This window comes from Malurus melanocephalus, unplaced genomic scaffold (genome assembly GCF_030028575.1).
Source record: "Malurus melanocephalus ecotype Western Australia unplaced genomic scaffold, MMel_1.1 scaffold_880, whole genome shotgun sequence".
Classification (NCBI taxonomy): Eukaryota; Metazoa; Chordata; class Aves; order Passeriformes; family Maluridae; genus Malurus; species Malurus melanocephalus.
The window spans coordinates 139,611-159,482 of record NW_026624112.1 but is presented as its reverse complement, the minus strand read 5'-3'; the positions used below and the strand labels follow the sequence as shown (position 1 = coordinate 159,482).

Here is a 19,872-nt window from a genome sequence, read left to right as displayed (position 1 = left end):
CAAGGGCCTAATGACAATTTTATTCTTGTGCTGTAATACAAAGCTCAGCTACCAAACCCTWTGTTATGAAGTATCTTCTTTTTACCTTGTTTTTCCAAAGCATGGACTTCTCTACAGGGCTTTTTCTTGCACTAGTCTGGAGTGGAAATACTATTCCTTTTTGGAGATACTTTCCCCACCTCAGAATCTAAAATTGCTATTCTGTTTACTGTGATACTTGAACAAATATTGCTGTTCAAACTGTTGACTGTATGAAACTGATAACATAAAACAAACAAAAAAAGCTGCAAAAAATACATCAGATCAATTAAAAAAAAATCAGACAATGCTGCTTCCTCTAGTCCTCCAACAATCTTTTAAAGCTGCTATTTCAATTGCATAAACTGAGGTTAGAAAAAATAGATACATTAGAGAYAGATATATTGATAAAGAGAGATTTTACAATCGCAGGTCCACCTGAGAAGAAATTAAGTTAGTTTTAAGAAATTCTGTTGTTAAATCTCAATTCTGCTATTTTTACTCTCTCCAGCTGAACTCTTTCAGAGGCTCACTTGCTTTATGTCAATCTGTATGAGGCAGACAATGAACACYGTATTATGCATTCAAACAGTCTCATTAAAACAAGCAGGATCACCCAMGTGAGGAAAGCCTGGTACACATAGTGCTAACAATTACACATTGCACCACCCTGTTGTGCACCACGACCAAACAGCTTTGGTTTAACTCTGTATTTAACTGCTTAAATCGCTTCCACATCTATTCCAGACAGACCATATAAATATCTATCTTGGACACTTCTGCATTTAATTTGTTCTTGTGAAAACTCTCTCAGGTTTAGCTTTCCCAACAGGCTGAGAATTTCYGTTTGTTTCTTTGGACTTYTTTTTGTGTTTTGGGGTTTTTTGTTAMAGGGTTGTATGTTTGTTTGATTTGCAGATGGTGCAAACTACGTTCACAAGGCTTATCCTGTCATTTCCCCCCATGCCCTAGAAGGCAGTTTGGATTTTCACCAACATGTTTCTTCAAGGTTTGCCAGTRATGGGATGAGGAAGTTCACACACAGTAAGCAGCTGAAAACAGACACTGGAGGCAGGAATCAATAACTAAAGGTCAGATCACAGCAAGCATGTGAGAAACAGCTCTAGAATTTGTGCTTTCATGTAACGTGAAATCCAATCCATTTGCTTTCATACCACCACTAGTGCCTTAACCTTGTTTTCAGCAATCCATATCATCCCAAATTGTTTTCTGTCAAAGTCTGCAGCTCTCTCCTAAATCTATCACCTGCTGTGGCATTCCTTGGAGTGAACACAAATGACATGTCCTGATGCATGCATCCTATTTAATTCTCAGAAATGACAGAAAACTGTATTTTGGTGACTACTGTGTGAAGTGCAGGCCAGAAAGAAGTGTCAGTATTTAACAGTTAACACTGTAACACTAGCTGGGTATATATGATCTCACTAACAATAAAAAGTAATGCACTCAGGATGCTCTTCCTTCAAAGTACAGGTTAGCTCTCTTGCCTGCCCTTCAAAGCACAGACATCATTCTGTCTTCAGCCCAACTTCCATATAGTTTCCCAAATTCCTATTGCCATATTTAAGACACMTGTGGAAAGGCCCCAAGCTAGAGAAGTTCATGGAAAACCATGTCCAGTACGGGGGATCCCAGGACAGAGCAGAGGAAGAGTGTGAGGAGTCCTCCCCCYGAGGAGGAGGSAKTGGSAGAGAATGTGTGATCAACTGACACAGCTCTCATTTCCAGTCCCCTGGGCTGCCAGAGTGGACAAGGGAGAGAAAATCAGGAATGATGTTGAGCACAGTTGATGTAGGGAGGAAGATATTTTAAGTTTTGTGTTTCTTTCTCATCTTACTATGATATAATCGGTAATACATTCATTTTCCCCATGTGAACTCTGTTTTATCTGTGATGGTAATTGATGAGCAATCTCTCCCTGTCCTTATTTTGACCCAGGAGCCTTTTGTTCTATTTTGTGTCCCCAGTCCAGCTGAGGAGGGGAGGGACAGGGTGGCTGTGGTTGGCTGGAGGCCATTTCACCACACCCATCAGCACTGCAGAGCCATTTAAYGGTTCAGACTTCCTGTCATGTTGCTCCAACAGAACTGACTGGACTCTTGCACTAACTGTACTCTCCTCCTGTGCTCATATTTGTTAAATTCATAGTGGTTTCACTACTGATCATGCCCATGTTTTCTCTCTCAGCCAGAATTCTGAAAATAGAAATAACTACTGAATATTTTAAAAATCAAAGGTTATCAGGTCTCTCAAACAATTTAAACTCTAGGGCAAATTGAGTGTGACAGTTTTACTGAAAAAATAGCACCTTCTCGTAGAAGTAAAGGGTCCCTTTATARAAAGTATGCTTAATTCACTGACTAAGGGCAGCCCTCCAGTCTCACATACTGAGGAGGATTCATCTCATAAATATTACAGAGGAAGCAACAGTTCAAGGTTTTGAATGTGCACTGATCAGAAGAGATGAAAACAGAGATATTGAAAAATGACCATTCTGTATGGATGCATGTATATATGTTCCTACACAAAAAAGCCCTGGAAAGTGAAATAAGTAAACAMGACAGAGGTAGATTTTTTAAAAAACTTTCAATGACACAAATCATTAGACATAAGACCTGAATTTCAGAAGAAAGCAGAAGATTCTTATGAAACAAAAGTATCTTCCTCTTGTTTCTAAACGTGGAATTTGTTACCCAAATCAAAAGATATATTATTTATTATAATATTTACATAAAATCAGTATTTAAATAGACATCATATGGTACCTGATGGGTCGATTTTCTTTACTATCAAAGAGTGAAAAGATTACTTCCAGCTCCTCTCCCAGATTGGAGCACATTAAACTCTTCATCTGAACAAAAAGATGGTGGCTGCTGGCTGGTACTGGTGTATCTTTTTTTCGATGGCGATGCTCCATCTAAAAATACCACAAACACAGTGACTAGTTTGAGTCAACTATAAAAGYCTCAAAACAGAAAGGTATACTGATTCTAGCATGAATAATTTACTATTAGGCTTGACATTACAAGTTATTAAAAAAAGGAGTTGAAAATTATTTAAAAATATATAATTATTTCAGTTCCACAGCAAACTATAGTGATGATATTTTGGGGTTTTGTATTTAAATACAAAAGTTGTCATAAATAAAATTCAGTTTAAATACAAGCTTAGTCTTAAGCACATAAGGCTCAGAACAGTGTATCTGTAACAGCTGCAGTAGTTAAATATGAGCCAAAGMCTACATAAATGAATTGGCAAGTTTTCTTCAATGTCGCTGGAGATTTAATCAGAATAAGAAATATCAGTGCTGGCTTTAGTAAATCATGATGGGCTTTTACACCCAAAGGAAAGCTTTCTTATGCAATTTAACTGCTATTTACATTAATATATTAGAAAGGACCAAGAGCCAGTATGATTAATTATGACAATATTAGACCTTGAGAATATTATCATATTTCCACAAATCTTAACTAAACATGCTCATGGGCCAGGTAAAGCTTTAATGATAAAGAATCTCATAAGCTTTTATTAATGATTAAATTCACATTAACAGTCACAATTTTAATGGTACGTTAGAAAACAAAACTTTTAACAAATAACATGTATGCTAAGCATGTGTGCACGCAAATTTTGTATCAAAGCATCTCACACAAATGTAGAGATGACATAGCTGCTAAAAAAAATTTCTTTCCTTATAGTAAGACTCATTACATTATGAAATACCAGTTTATTGGATCAAAAAAGGCTYTTTTGGCTAAACAGAAAAGAACTGCCAACTATCAGTATGTCATTTGATAGCAAAAGTACAAGGTACATTCACATACCAGCCTGTAGAGCTCTGTAATGCTGATCTCCTCAGGATCCACCATAGCATATTCTTTTCTTGGAACTAAGTCAAGCCCCAGCTGTCTGTATGAGAAATGGTATAAAAGTAAGTAGTTTTTACTTTCAAAATAAACCAATTAACTCTGTATGTGTTTGTTGGTTATTCAAATAAACAATGCACATATTAATTGGTACTCTACAATTAGCTGACTTTGGTTTTGGTTTAATATATTTTGGCTGCATTTGCCATTCACATATGACTCCTCCCCTTTCTCCACATTGCAACACAATAGAATGTTTTTCCACAATTTTAAAATCTGTTTCACTTTGTGGAAAATGTGCAAWGGATATTGTCCTTTGTACTATTGTGAACATTTCAGTGTGAATGCACTAGTACTGTAAATGTGAATAACAACCATGGAAAGGAAAATAAAAATAGAACTTATCAAATAMCGAAATATCAGCTCATTTTCAATTTGGAATGGATGGTATCAAAGATGCTTGCCTGTATCCCCTGAACAAAATGAGGAAAYGAGCTTGAATCATCAGGAATAAAACTGATTTTCAGCACAGCAGCAAGCAATAATGTTTGAGAACACAYATGGGGCAGTCATGCTGAGTTTAGAAAAATTGGCAAGTTTTTCAAAAATACCTTTTAAAGAGCACAAACTCACACTGTCAAAAACCTTCATAATTAATTCCTCTCAGTTATCACAAAATTCTAAGTGGACAGGTAATCAGACACATTTAGTCACAACCCTTTCACTGTGTTAGGTATTTATGCTTTCAGATAGCTGTATAAACCCCTGAAATTCAGTTAATTCTTCTTTTGAATATTGYTACCTTCAGCCAGCATTTATCAGTATAAATATAGGCTAAAGAAGACTTTGGAAACAGCACCTAAACGCCAAAGGGTGTTTTAACCATGTTCTTGCTTTTTAAAATAAAAGTTAGATAATACAATATTTGTTAGCTCATTTTAGTTATTCAGACAAAAGAAAGATGCAGAGCACAGTAGCTAGATGGTAGAGATGCCCAAGTAGAAACTAAACTGTGTGACCAAGTTAAAAAAGAAGCAGTATCAGCCAATATAGTTTCAGTTAGAACACAAAGCTATGCTAAATGTATCATCCAGGCATCTAGCCAAGTGTGTTTWAAAAGGATATAAAAGGCTGTTTCAGATATTCCAATGCAATTATCTTATAGACAGTACTACTGCTATGTAAATTACACTGAAATAAAAAAGCAGAATAAAACAATAAGCCACTTTTCACTGTTAAAACATAATGAACATAAAAACAGTGAAGGAGAAATCAATTTAAAAAAAAAGGAAAGCCTTGTTAGAAATTTGTTTTTTTCAGCATTCTACAATCAGCCTAAAGCGGGTGGCCTTATAATTTTATTACATTTGATTCATTGCTCTATTTACTCACTCGTTGCCCCAATCCAGACGAGCAGTGATGTGTCGCTTGACATCCTTCATTCGATCRTGGGTGAGATGGCCAACAAGGACCTGCCTTCGCAGGTCTAGGATTTCATTCATTATGTGCCACAGCCGGTGAAAGAGATCTCCCTCATTCCTCTGTCAGATAAAAAGAGAATTTTTTACATTACCTGTATGAGCTGTGTAATACATCTATGATGAGGAAATTAAGAAAACCCCCTTTTTCCCCTATTTAATCTTTTTCCCCCAATCACATTGTGACCATTTTATCTGCATGGGTATGTGTGTGCATATAAAATAATTTCACAGCTTCATTTCACTGAGACAGACTCAGTCTCTGCACCACACCCATTCTAGTATTTCARTCAAACTCCTTATGTCTCAAGTTGACACAGTCTAATGCACATGACAGATATGACAAAAATTCAACACAAAATGTTCATGTGTTTCATGACACAGCATCATTTTATTCCAAGATTGTGTTCATTCTGTGCTGCTGTCTCATCCAAACAGAATATATTATATGTAATTCAAGACTATTTGAACTCATACACAGAAGGGGTAGAGAAAGCTCTAAGCATTCAAACTCTGAACCACAGAAAGTGTTAATTTCTTTTAACTATTTATTTCATTGATATAATTTTACACATGAACACCTAACCATAAATAAATAGTATCATGCAGACAGAAGCTTGTCCATAGAGTTCTTTATCTAACTGTGAAGTAGAAGAAACTATGTGAGTATGATTGCTTGAAAACCACAKCTTCCTACCCTAATTATATACCAGCTAAGGGCATAAACCGTTTCCCATAAAAGAACCTCTGTTTTGGAACAATCTATTAACTCTTTCTTCACTAATTCTAAGTAGTTTTACCTGATATAGTTTTTTTTAAACCTTTAGYTTGAGGAAATTCCTGCAATCTCCATCTAAATGCATCACACAAAGTGAAAAAAACACTCCTATTAAGATTTTTCTTTTAATTCTTGCCAAAAACCCTAAGCCCATTTCACTTTTTCTTCTTCCAATGAATAAATGGCRTAAAAATAAAGTTCCGCTACTTCTGCTGCATGAGTTAAACCTAAAATTCCTTTACAACTACCATTAGTCTCCGTCAACAACTTTTATATTCCAATCACTCTGACAAATTGCCATTTGATAAATCTGCTCTTTTTATTTCATATTATTTCACTTTATAATCTCACTAAAACGGGCATTAATTTATTGTTTGTCTTGGCTTTCTGTCTGGAAGGGAAGAAAACCAGCATATTTTGAACATGCAATAACAACAAGAGTGAAGAAAAACGTTGCCAAAAAGAGAAACAACTGMTGAAAGAACAAGAGGGAAATATGAACACTATAAGTAAAAGAAAACCAAGGAGAAAAGGTCATAGAAAGAATCCTTGAATTAGAAGCAAGAGGCAAAAAGGACTTTGTAGTAACATTATAGAGACCTATACTGACAGTATGTTTTTCCATCACACACTATCACATAGAACTTTTATTTCTGCAGTTAAAAAGCCAAACTCAGTAATTCAGGCTCCTCTTTGGTCCTGGTATCTGATGTTAAGTTCTACTCAAGTAAATAATTCATGTGACTACAAGAGACATGCTARTATTAAATAACACAATGAAACTCAAAATAAAATTTCCAGATATTATTAGAACAATTAAAAAGCAAACTGAATATTTTGGGTTTTTTTCTGGAACATATACTTCAACTAAACCAGAGCATCTAAACAACAGTGCATCTTTTGAGACAACATTAAATCAAAGCAGTATTATTCAGGGTACTTGCCACATAGAGCTGTTTCCACATAGTTCCCCAGTCTCTTAGAGTTGATGTCATTTCTGTAATAACAGAATCTTCTGTTGGAATAACCATTTCAAATTGTCTGTAACATGCAGAAGAACACATGATATTGCACAAGCATTACTAATCTCATTGCAGTAACTAATATGTAGACTTCCTACTGCCAACAGTGATGCCTGTCAACCTACATGAGTGCTCTTTCAGGCCATGACACTTTTTATTTGTAGATTTATTTAATCCTCATGGAAAAACTTTGCGTGAAAATAGTTTAATCCCCATGCAAAATCTTGATCCTAGAGAAGTCAAGGTGAGTATTTTTACTGTGAGATAAGCATGTAGAAAGTGACTTCCACAGCAGAAGAATTCCCRTAGTTTACAAAGGGACCTTGACACTTCAGCTTTTCATGCCTGGCTTACTTTTATCATGAGATCTTGTCTCTTTTACTAAGTTAACATAACAATGTGACAGTGCCTAGCCATAATGTGCAGCAAGGCACATGGCCTGAATGGGAAACACAAATTAACAAAGGAAATAGATGCAACAAAGATTGAACTCCATGCAAGTACTGTCATGGTGTCCACTAACAAAAATTATTCTGCCTTTAAGCTTTATTTTATTGTGATGGTTTACATTTTTTTTTTCACTGAACCTTCAGTTTTAGCTATGACTTTAAAAGGAGAAAGGATCCTAGGGCATGACAAACATATGTGGTTAGAACTCCATAGCAAAAAACAGTGAACTGAACAGAAATGTGCGGACACTTTCACCTCTGGGAATGAAACTTTGTTTTAATATTATTACAGTCTTCATCATTATTTTTGCCTATCATAAATAATGGACCCCATGAAAAACACAGTCATTCATCCTCCCAAAATAAAGGTCTCTTAATTTAGTATGAGAAATATCTTTACTAAAACAGGTTTCAAACTGTTTTGTATCAGTTCTCTACTAATAAATCCAAATAAGGGACACAAGATGAACATGATGAATATGATTACAAATTAAGTAAGCCTGTGAGAAAAAACAGTTGAGCTGAAATCACTGACAATTTTTACAAGTTTCAAAATTTTTACAAGTTTCAAATGTTTAAAAGTGATACCATCAAGGCAAGTTTTGCACCTAAAAAAAAAAAATCTGTGTTGGTTTTTTTTTTTTTTTAGTCAGACCATTGAATATCATAACAAAATTCCAAAACTAATTTTAACCAGTGATTTTGGTTTTTATCAACTCTTCTAAAAATGAAAATATACCAATTGCTGTCAAAAAAATAATGTGTTGCCATCAGCTGAAGAAAAGAAGTAAAGGAAAAAGTTTCTCCATTCATTTACAGGTTTAGTAAAATCTTTTGCTATTAAACTGATACATTATTTTATCCTCGTTTTATAAAATGGCAACTGTCTACCATGGCAGAGCTGCTGCTCTCAAAGAAAAGAGCTAATCTTAAACAGCAGGTTAAAAGACAGCTTATATACAGAATAATTTCTTCAAATTAAGCCAATGCYATTTTCAAGCCAAACTTAACATGTAATTGTTTTCACTTTTCTCTAGACAATACAGAATGATATTCCCAGTTGCGTTCAGTGTTTTTTCAGGATACAGCATTCCAATTTTGTGACTATGTAGGAGTATCAGATTAGCTAAAAACAACCATCTSAAGTCCTCTGGCAGCAAGATGAAGTAAAGGTATCATAATATAACAAAATTATTTACTTTACGAGCAAAAGATCTTTGGTACAAGTAACTAACCATGTTTAAATATTTGAAATCAGAATTCACATACCCTTTGTTCTTAACACATGCATTCTTCAAGTGAATGTAGTTAGATGGAAATATGCCCTGAAAAATAAAATGTTTAGATAAAAACAGTCTACTCACATGAGTTTGGCACAGCATTTAATATCATTCAATATGTAAATACATGCTGAATTCAAAGTCCTCCAAATAAAAAATGAACAAGGAAAGAATGCAACAAATACTCAGTATAGCTAACAGAAACTAAAATACCATATTCAATAGAGTTTAAATCCTTCAACACTTCAGAAAATTAGAAGATAAACACATGTAGAAAATGCATTGAGAGCTCCCTTATGGCAGATGGTTTTACTAATTATTCCCACCTTGACAAGGCACAGAATAGCTGAAGGAGATCACATCTTWCCAACCACATCTTAAAAACAAGGCTTTTCAGAGAGGGATTTTAAACATAAAGCAAAATAAATGAAGTTAATAATATTCAATACAAATGAAGTTAAATTAATAAAGAAAGTAAAAATAAAGTTTAATTTGGTGGCTACTCTGCACAGGGCAGTTGTGGTAGATGCCTGTCAAAGAGCCTGTCCTGCCAGGAGCAGCCCTTTTGCAATGTTTAAGGGCTCTCCACCATTCCTGCTGCTCTCACAGCACACTGAACTGCACTAATCAGAACGAGCAAAATTAAACAAGTCAGCTCCAAGCCTCTGCCTGGGAACACAATACACCACAGCTCATGCAGTGAGGGAAAATGCGGATATGGTCTCTTCATAACAAGCTGCACACAGCTCTCCTCTGTGGTGATGCTGTCCCACTTTCTTTTAACACAGGCATTAGACCTTTGACAAAAACAAATCTACTGTGTGGAAGCAACTGCCCTTTTAAATGCTCCCATTCCTCTGTAATGCAAAGTAGATCAGKAGAGCATCTCCCAAGGACAGTCAGACACACAGCCTTGCAGGTGTAACAATATGTCAGGGAGCAGGATGGCTGCATATGCACCCTGAGTGCACAACAGCTGCCACAGAGAACTTTTTCAAGTGTCAAAGCTGGCAGAATAACAAGGGAAAAATCTTGACAGAGTAATACCAATAACAAGAGGAGTCACAAGGTGCTCTTATTATTTTACTTTTGGAGAGATTCCCTTCAGAAACCCAAATCAGAAAACTGTTTGCATTAACAGTAGGAAAACAGGGAATATATATCTCATCTCTTCACACATCAAGTCATGTTTAGAAAAGCTATTCATAACTTCCATCACACATTTGACAGACCACCAAGCAAGACTGACAGCAAGCATGTGGTGAGAATTGCAAGAAAAGAAACAGAAGATGCACTAACAAACCACAACTGCTCATGTCTTATAAATCAAACCGTAATATTTATCAATGAGGTCAAAGTAGTAAACATCAAATTAGACTCTGTGGCTAAATTTATTGTTCACATCAACCTTCCATATAAAGAAAGGAAATTTATGTGGTTAGACATGACAAGCCTTGGCACAAAAGGCCAAAGACTTGATATAAGCCCCTAGAAACTTTTGAAAGTAATGTGTATGTGCCTTATTTTGCAGCTGAAGTATCTTGGAAATGAGGAGAGAAAAAGAATAGCAAAGCTTACAATGTGGGTTAAAGGATCAAGAGATAATTTAAGATCTTTCTTTCCCATGAAAAACAAAATCTGTACAAKCTCAGAGGCAAGACAACAGGACAGGTTCAGAAAACAGGAAGACAAATAAGGTGAGTAAAGCTTGAACATACAATGYGAACAGACACTGAAATATAAATTTCGTAACTTTTCATGTCTGAATGCAGAAGAAATAAATCAGTGAAGTCTTGTTTAGAAAACTACCCTACTATGGAAATAAAAGACTACACATCAAAGAAAACCAAAATGAACCATATATTTACATGGCAACACATATCTTTTATTCAATTGATACTCTGCATGTGGCTCCTATAAACTAGCTGTCTCCAGTGCCTGCTCTAAATTAATTCATAGCATCAAGAAAAACAGGCACAGTTTAACCAACTTTTCCAACAGTGTTTACAATTTGTATTCTCAGTAGTCTTTTTCCTTCAACTTAACTTCCTCTGAGTGGAAAATCCAAAAATCAGAAATGAAAGAAAATTCACCACAGTCTTGGATTTGTAAAGTGTATTATCCTAATACACAGAAGCATTTCAGAAGGGTAATCCATGCCCAAATCTAATTAAAGTAATAGCAATAATATACTTAACACTAAGCTCTGGTTTACTTTYAAGAGTAAATATCATATACTTATAAGCAGACTATTAACTCTGAAAAAGTAAATATACATTTTTGCTAAAGAATGCAAAATTGTGATTGACCTTTACCTTAACATTGGGGTTTTTTAAGGCAAATCCTCTGTACCATCCTGTGAAGAAAGCACATTTTGCTTTTTAAAGTATGCAAGTAATTTACATATGTAAAATAGATTTCATGCTTCCCTTTTGGACAAATATGACAATTCCACAGTGCTGTCAGACTACCCTCATTTAAAAGATGTTCCATACAATGAAAGGTATTTCATTTAAACCAGTTCATATTCAGATGACTTAATACACACAATTTCAGGAATTACTCTCTAACCCTGTATCCCTAAATGTTGCTAACAGTGTAACCCAGGTATATTCTTCATTGGASACAMCACCAGTCAAAACCAAAATACTTTCATATTAACTCTAAACATTTACAAATAATTTCTGGACTTCAGGTTCTACAGCTATCAACCACATTGCTATACAAAATTCATAATACAKCTGAATCAAAAGAACAGATCCTCTGCCTTCTAAAAGAATATTTCCTACAAAGTTAACCATACAYAATCCTGATATGGTACAAAAACACCCTATATAATCTCAAATTATAAAAAAAATAATTAAAGATTATTTAAATATCAATGTTTATTTTTTAAGGAAGCAGATTATGAAAAATTTGCAACTTTATTTCTCTGACACTAGCAACAGACATTTATTAAAATTATATTTGCATTCTCTAATGCAAAACAGAGGTAGAAGAGAATGCTTACACTGCTTTAAGATTTAAAGTTGTGACTTAGAATAAATTTGATAATGTCTTGATGGCAGCCAGGTTTCCCTCAGAATTATTAAGAAAGCAAAAGAATCATGAGTGACCTTTCTGTTATAACTCTTATCCTCTGTAAATATTTATTAAACAGAGAGATTAAATAAAATTTAATGAACTGTAAATTAATWATTATAGGGATTAGAGCTCACTGGAATTGTGGAAAAAAAACATTAAGAGGCCAGAACGTGTTGTATTATTGATTTCAAAAATGTGTTACTGTAAGAAAAAAAAAAAATATTAATGGACTTTAAACCACCAACACACAAAACTGAATTATCAGTGGAATCACCCATGGACTCACCATCACATTTCTCTAATATTTGAACTGTGTCTCCAATCTCCAGTGATAGGCCATGTGGGACTGTCCCTCGAAAACCAGCAATTACTGAAAAATATAGTAGGTTTCAATTATTCACAACATTAAAATATAAATTATTATTCCTATTGCTAACAAAAGTAGTATATTACCAGGGGAAGTTATGAGTTAGAACAAACAGGCTTACTAAAATTTAACAAGCTGTAAAAAGAACCAAAGGAAAAATCATCAGGCCACTTTCATGAGCAGAAAATTTAAAACACCGGACTCAGAAAAAACCCTAAACACTTAAAACCATACTATGCATGAATGGAAAGCTTGTACTGGAGAGCACTATTAGCCAGACCATAAGAACCCCGAAGGACAGAAAGGGTTTTATTCCAAATGCTTACACTAACATGTATCAGACTTCAGTATTCTGCAAGCTGAAAGTGCCAATATGTGCCAATATTTCTGTTGCCATCTCTGCCGCTCACACGCCGTGAAAAGAAAACCTTATTTCACGATTGCTTAATGGATGCTATAGACCCAGCACTCCATATAATCCCAAATGTGAGGAAATGGTTAGGGCGTGGAGACCACTGAAGCATGTTGTTCACTCCAACACACTAAGTGCACAYACAGTTTCCCCTGCAGCCTCACCCAAGCCAGGGAAGGGGGGGTCATGAGATCAGGCTGGGACAAGAGCTACAGAAATGGGCTTCTCTTGATGGAGATCAAAATGGCTTAGAAACAAAACATCCACCAGAGCAGTGATGTTCCCAGATACTTACAATGGTCAAATATTAAGTCTTATACTGTTAGTTCTAAAACAATAGACACCTATTTTTTCACTCAGAATCAAAAGCCACTCAAAGTGCTCACAACTACAAAAGCTAAAAATCCATTAACATGCTAGACAGCAATTCAGGTATTCAACCGTGTTCTTACTGCGCTTGAAATGCTGAATTAGAMTATTGTCTAATTCAGGCCACAAAACCAAGCAATAGTGCTTTTGATTCTCTGTATTGTGATCTTCCTTCAGAGCTTAGTTTTGAAGTGGAAGAGGAAAACAGCCTATCCACCAGGGCAAGATGCAAAAAATGACTTCGTAGCCTAACAGCAGTTGCTGCTGTCAAATATCTACCCAGCTAGAAGGAATCTCCAAATCTCACAGGAAAGCAGGAAAAAAAAAAAAAACCCTACTAACTCAGAGGCATGACAAGAAAACATCACATGTAAGAGCCAAAAGGATATGCATATTAGCAAAGACATATATATGCTCTTGCCTGCTGTTGGAGGTCTACCCTGACACAAGCAGACACTGCTCAAACACAACATAACCCATCATCCACCATCTGTGTTTGCTRCACCATTCATCAAAGGCACGGGAGAGATTAGCTGTCAGCAACAACAGAAACTGAAAATTCATTTGTGAATCTTTGGAAGGAAGTTCCAGATTTTAAGAGTAAACCAACAGAATATGGGTTATGCTATAGGATGGCATGTTTAAAACTGTGCACAAAGTACATTTTTGCCAAATCCTTCTTCAGGATTTGAAGACTTCAAAACTCATTGAATTCAATCATCATTTCAATCATAAGAAATCATCACTGTGCTTAACCCACAGTCTTTATCCCTTTGAAAAAATTCTGTGAGATTATGTCCCTGATAGTCCCTAGGAGTCTGATACAACATGAGACCAGTATTTATAGAACTGAACCTCTTCAAGTATGCATGTAGAATCAGTCTCACTGGTGCTAGTCCCACTCTTCAAGTTTTTTATACCAAACTCAATACTGGGAGATATGYACTATGAAATAAAAAGCTACCTTGGTTACCACACCATGATCAGGTACACCATTTTAAAGCAGCTTAGCAGCAAGACAGCATTTGTACAGTTAAAAATTTTGTCTAAGAGTTGGAAAAAAAAAACTGGAATAAAGTTGGAAAGAAATGATCAATTAATTCTTAAACAAAAAACTGAAAACTAAAACAGTTTATTAACTACGAAGAAATGAAAATAACTCCCTGAATATCAATGCTATGTACMTCTAAATTCCACTGAGGCACTGAAATGACAGGAGTCAGTCTGGTCACCTTTCTAGTTTGAAAGAAGCAAAACTGAAATATGAACACTGCCAAAATAGAATGTAGAGCAACAGAAATAAAATTAAGGAATTAATTGAAGAAGCATGCAAAATCAAACCAAACCCTTTTCTGTTATTACAGTTGTGAGATGTCTTATTTTTAAACTCCGTGAAATAAAAACAATGACAGTAATTTTCTCCTTAAGAGCCAATATATCCTGTCACATTGTTATGATCTGACCTTGCTGTGACATTCAGTTTTTATTACTTAGTTACTAGAGCTGTTAAAGATCTTTTTCTTGTATGTTTTTTAAAAAGAACTTTTAAAAAAAAAACATTTAGGACAAAAAAAGAGATTGAAACCTGACACAGTGTAGAAAATAGCTAGAAATCATTTTAGATCACGTATAGAAGAACAAAATTATACCTTGAAATATCTTCCAGAAGGATGGCCTGCAGAGTACCAGAAAAAGAAAGAAAGAAAGAAATGAGGGCATCATCTGCACCTCTAAGCACATTCATCGGATACACCTGAAAAACTCTGCCTGGATTCTTGTAGAGGCCTTTCCTTTACCCTTGTGGAGTAAGGTCAGGCTCAAAACAAGAAGCCTGAGGTGTTTAGCAGTGTCACTCAGAGCAAAACAAAGAGCACTGCAGAGCAGAAGAGGATTTAATAAAAAGCACAGGAACCCACAGATAAACTTATCTCACAAGTGTTTACTCAGCCTGCAATATGCAAAAATGTTTACTGAGCTTGTAAAAACCAAGACGTGGGACCGAGACAGAAGGTGGCCATCGTAACAAACTCTTATAACARCTGGTGAGCACCAAAGTACTCAACTTCTCTTCCCACACTGGAGTGGATGGACAGCAGGATGGGGACTGGGGGAGCAAAGTCCTCCAGTGTAAATATCAGGTTCATGACCACCTGAGAAACCTGAATGAACATAAGTCTATGGGGACCCGATGAGATGCATCCCAGAATCCTGAGGGAATTTGCTGATGTAGTAATAGACTGATAACAAGAGCATGTAGGGATAAGACAAGGGGGAATAGCTTCAAACTGAAGAAGGGTAGGTTTAGTTTATAAAACAGAAAAAAAGTCTTTACTGTGAGGGTGGTGAGGCATTAAAACAGTTGCTCAGACAAGTTGCAGATGGCGATTCCTGGGAACATTTAAGACAAGGCTGGATGGAGCTCTGAGCAACATGGCCTAGTGGAAAATGTCCCTGGCCAAAACAGGGGGGTTGAAACAAGATTATTTTTAAGGTCCCTTCCAACCCTTCTGTGATTCTGTAAATTCTGCAGAACTCTTTGGAATCTACAAATTGATGCATCTTATGATTCATGTCTTTTTATTTTATCTGTGGTGTATATACAAAAGTCATGGAGGTAGTTGCTGTTCCACCAGAGAAGATCCCAGGGTTCAGTGGTTCAGCTAGGACMTGGGGTTCTTAAGAAAGAAAATTCTCATCATACTGAATGTCTCATCCTTCTCTGCAATGACCACATTGTTCTGCAAAAGCAGATGCTCTTTAATTCTTTKTTCTAGTAGCAGTAGGTATGTAATTAATCACTCTGCGGTGACTGTGACTTAAGCTGTTCTCAACCTAATTTAAGAGCAGTACATATTTATCATACTCATAGAACTGGCCTTTTTTTATAAACAGCTATCACTGACCCATATGCATCATATATGCACCATTTCCATTCCTCTAACAACAATGGCTGTTATGACTATCACTTTCTCTCTCTTCCACTGCAACTGTATACCAGAGACCCTAAAAAAGGAGAAGGGACAGGAGAAGAGAAATCTACTCTGAATACAGATYATTTACCAATACTTGCAGTCTCTGCAGGTGGACTGTCACATGCATGTCCCCAGGAAGCTATATATCAAAAACACATCCAGATATAATTTTTGTCATTGTAGTAGCTGAAGGTCATATAAATGTCCTTATCAAGCACAGGAACAGTGAYTGATGTCCCCTTTCATCATCTCTCAGCCACAGGAGAAAGATGGAGCTTCACAATAAGTTTGTGGCAGGATATATCCTCAGAAATATTTCAGAAACTGAGTTCAAATACTGCAGCCAGCTGGCTTTATTAAATATTTTCTAGCTGCCAAAGGGTACTCAGAGAATAAGAAAGCAAGACAACAACACAGGATACAAAAACCTAATCTATACAGAAGGTGAAAACTTCTATGGTGAGAACTACAGCGACACACAATATTAAAACAAATTCAGGTTTGGTTTGCTTCGCTTCTGAGTTAAGCTTCTCAAAATAAAATTCATCTTTGTGCCCTCACTGAAATYTCTGGTTGGATGTGCTCACTGTTGGACAGTTTTAAATGTAGAAGTGCTCGGTGCGTTAAAAAATCTGTGCAAGCCCGAGGTCTTAATTAAAGCCTAAACTAAGTGGGGGTTTCTAGTGCAGCTTGTGCTCATCTAAAGCACAGAGCTTTTTAAAAACTAAAACAATACATTCTTCTACTTGCAATTAATGCACAGAAGCCTTATATGAGAGTCAGCATTATAAAGAGGATTTGAGAATCACCCAGAGCCAGCTGCTTTCATGGCTGTCTTGACTTTTGGTTTACAAGATGAAAATATCTCCCCACAAAGGATGTGATGTGACATGCCCTTGTCCCAAGTTAGAATTAAGGTCAACACCATAAAAGGAGACTCACATTACAATCAGTTCTGGGTTGTGTGCAAGATACACACCCCCATATTTAAAGGGACGAAAAGAAGTCAATACCTACAGCAACGACTTGGTGTTCAAAAATGAGTATTTGTATTACAATGGCATACTTGGGTTTCACTTCACAAAAAACAATCCTGCAACTGAAGAGAGTGAAGAAAAGACGTGAGGTAGAAGAATATAAATTACTTTAATAATTAATTATTGCTTGGCCACATTCTGCATGCAAAATGCTCGAGTACAACACACACTCTAGTTCAATGTCTTAAGTCATAATGCCCCAGTTATGAGGTGGCATATAAAGCAGACAGAAATGTGGTAAGTACACAYCAGACTATCAGATTTGAAGGGTGAGAACACTGTGTCAGAGGGACTGGCTTTGACAGGGAACAAGAAAAAGAATTGATCAGCTGGCAACAGAGGTGGTTGGCCCACTTCAAAGTTTTGCTCGGGGTTATATTTTTAAAATTTTTATGCCTGAAATAACTGGAGATCTGCATATAAGAACTAATGAGGCAGTCATTGTTGTTTTTTTCCTCCTAACAGATGGCCAGAAGCTATTATTGATTCCAGATATTATCTGCTATAATTGAAATCAGGTTCCCTTGGTAGCAAAAGTAATTTTTGTATTTCTGGACTTTTTATATTCTGGACAATTTTTATATTCTGGACGTTAAAGTGCCATTCTTTCAAGAGACTGAGACTTTCAGGAACAACTGTTTCAAGGAGTTTTGCTTCTATTCCACAGTCGAAAAAATATTTAGAAGCTGTAATAAATGAAATKAGGATGTTTCTAACATTATAAAGTTATTATATTGGTTAAAAGCAAATTGGTTAAAGGTTAAAAGCATAATGTTGTATTTGATTTCATGATGGAAAACTGAACTTGCTTTTATGTAGTTTTTTACCTGAGTGAGTAATAACATGTATGTATTACCTTTGAGGAAGGCTCTGATTCAGTGGTCTTTTCKCAGAAATATAAAAACTATCCTTTGATATGGCCTTGTACATAGTAAATACAACAGACATCTGGCACTGTGAGCAGATGCAGAAAACGCAACACCATCTTCAAGCAGCTATTATTACAAAAGAATAAAAATCCATCAACAATCCTCTTGAGAATGATGTTTTTAACTCATGTCTGAGCTAGTGACCACTGGCAAGCAATAAAAGCATCCAGTGGTACAACCCTCAGCATTTTGTGGCACAGGGATCTCATGAGCCAGACATGTATTTCTGTGTTTAACAACCATGGATGTATTTTTCCTCTATGATTTGCCTCACTAGGATGTATACACATCACGTCAGCRTCCACAAACTCACAGTAAGCTTTCCAGTTTAAATATGCTCATGCAAGAAAAGTCTTCCTTTGATTTCACAGCGCAATTTCATGTTCCCTTGCTCTTGTGGGAAAGTTTGAGTAAGAACTCTCTTGTCACCCTCCCTGCTGTACTTCTTCCAGGATGAAGCCTTTTCTCCTTAAAAGAAGCTGAAGAACTTTTTTAGGCTTCTAAATAGGCAGAATTACTAACAGCAGAAAGACACGGAGGCACGCAGCTTTGCTAATGTGAAATGGCCACCATGTGCACCGAGCTTTGCCTGCATATGAATTGATCTGGATGGAGTGGAATGATAGCACAGCCACACGCTCGTGCTTCTAACWCACGAGTTAATTCGGGCATCTGTTCATAATGCACTGTGCAGCCCACAGACACCCCAGGAGGCTCGCTGCAAACCAGCAACAAGCTAATGAAGACAGCGCCAGAACAGRGACAGGGAGCGCGGTGGGGAATCGATCCGAGCTCCTTTCAATAAACACGATATATACAAATGTTAGCTTCAATAACACAAGCGATCCTTAAATCTCTGGSGGATTACTGAGGATAAACACTTTCAAATTTGTATTGAAATAAAAGAATGTGAGTTCTCTTGCCTGTGTATATACACCACAATTAAATAGATCAAATGCATAGTTCAGATGATGACAGCTCAGTGTGGCTTTTGAATATCGCAAGTGCTGCTCCTATGCAGCAGTCAGTTTTCTTAAGAGATGAGAGTCGCAAGGAATTTTCCTAACAAGGACATTTATTGAACAGCTATTCATGAAAATACCTAAAGGTACATCAAAAATCATCAAAAAACTTTGCATCAATATCCAAGCATTGAAAATACTGTATAAAGCAGAATAGATACAGAAAACCAGTCTTCAGTTGCCTGTAAAACAAAAATCTGGAATTCCTACTGCTAACAGCAGTGACTACCTGTACAGATAAGGCAAATGCCAAACCTGAAATACACAAAGGATGTGGAGCTGCAGATCGTATTCCCTCCTGTGCTCGGCTCAACATTTGAATTCAGCAAGGTAATCACTTTCAAATCCCCGATTACAATGCTGCCAAAAACCATAGGACAATTCTAACATATATAATCAGTTTAGTGTGAATATCTGAATGCTTGTCAAGCTTCCTTCATCCTRGATCTCAGCTACAGGCAAGCATGTTATAATCTCTGATGACAGCTTGATCAGCTCTCCCAATACCTGCAAATATTTTTGCTAACTCTTTGTTTCAGGTACCTTAAGTATTAGGACTATTTAATAAAACAGAGCACTAAAAGTATCAAGTGATGATGGTACCTATCATGTTGAGAATGCTTGCCCATCCAGAACACCCAAACTGTAATAACTCTGCATGTACCACCAGGGTCCCTGTCCTTGCAGGTATGAGATTTCACTGATTATTTTCCTTCTATCAAACAGCTAGTTAAGCCTTTTGTGTTTCTTGAAATCCTGCCTCATCTT

General features: G+C 36.2%; 1 protein-coding gene across 1 annotated transcript in view; it reads right to left on the bottom strand.

Annotated features, from left to right (window-relative positions):
* Nucleotides 1-2,804: 2,804 nt before the first annotated feature.
* Nucleotides 2,805-19,872, bottom strand: part of LOC130585379 (dedicator of cytokinesis protein 4-like) — a gene marked incomplete at its 3' end in the record, with an annotated part of 94,281 nt that continues 77,213 nt past the window's right edge. Inside the window, exons 2-8 of the mRNA XM_057385846.1 lie at nt 12,283-12,366; nt 11,228-11,268; nt 8,902-8,957; nt 7,106-7,202; nt 5,298-5,446; nt 3,864-3,948; nt 2,805-2,956 (exon numbers count right to left, since the gene is read on the bottom strand). Of these exons, the coding sequence (XP_057241829.1) occupies nt 2,805-2,956; nt 3,864-3,948; nt 5,298-5,446; nt 7,106-7,202; nt 8,902-8,957; nt 11,228-11,268; nt 12,283-12,366 (664 nt within the window). The remainder of the gene's footprint in view (nt 2,957-3,863; nt 3,949-5,297; nt 5,447-7,105; nt 7,203-8,901; nt 8,958-11,227; nt 11,269-12,282; nt 12,367-19,872) is intronic.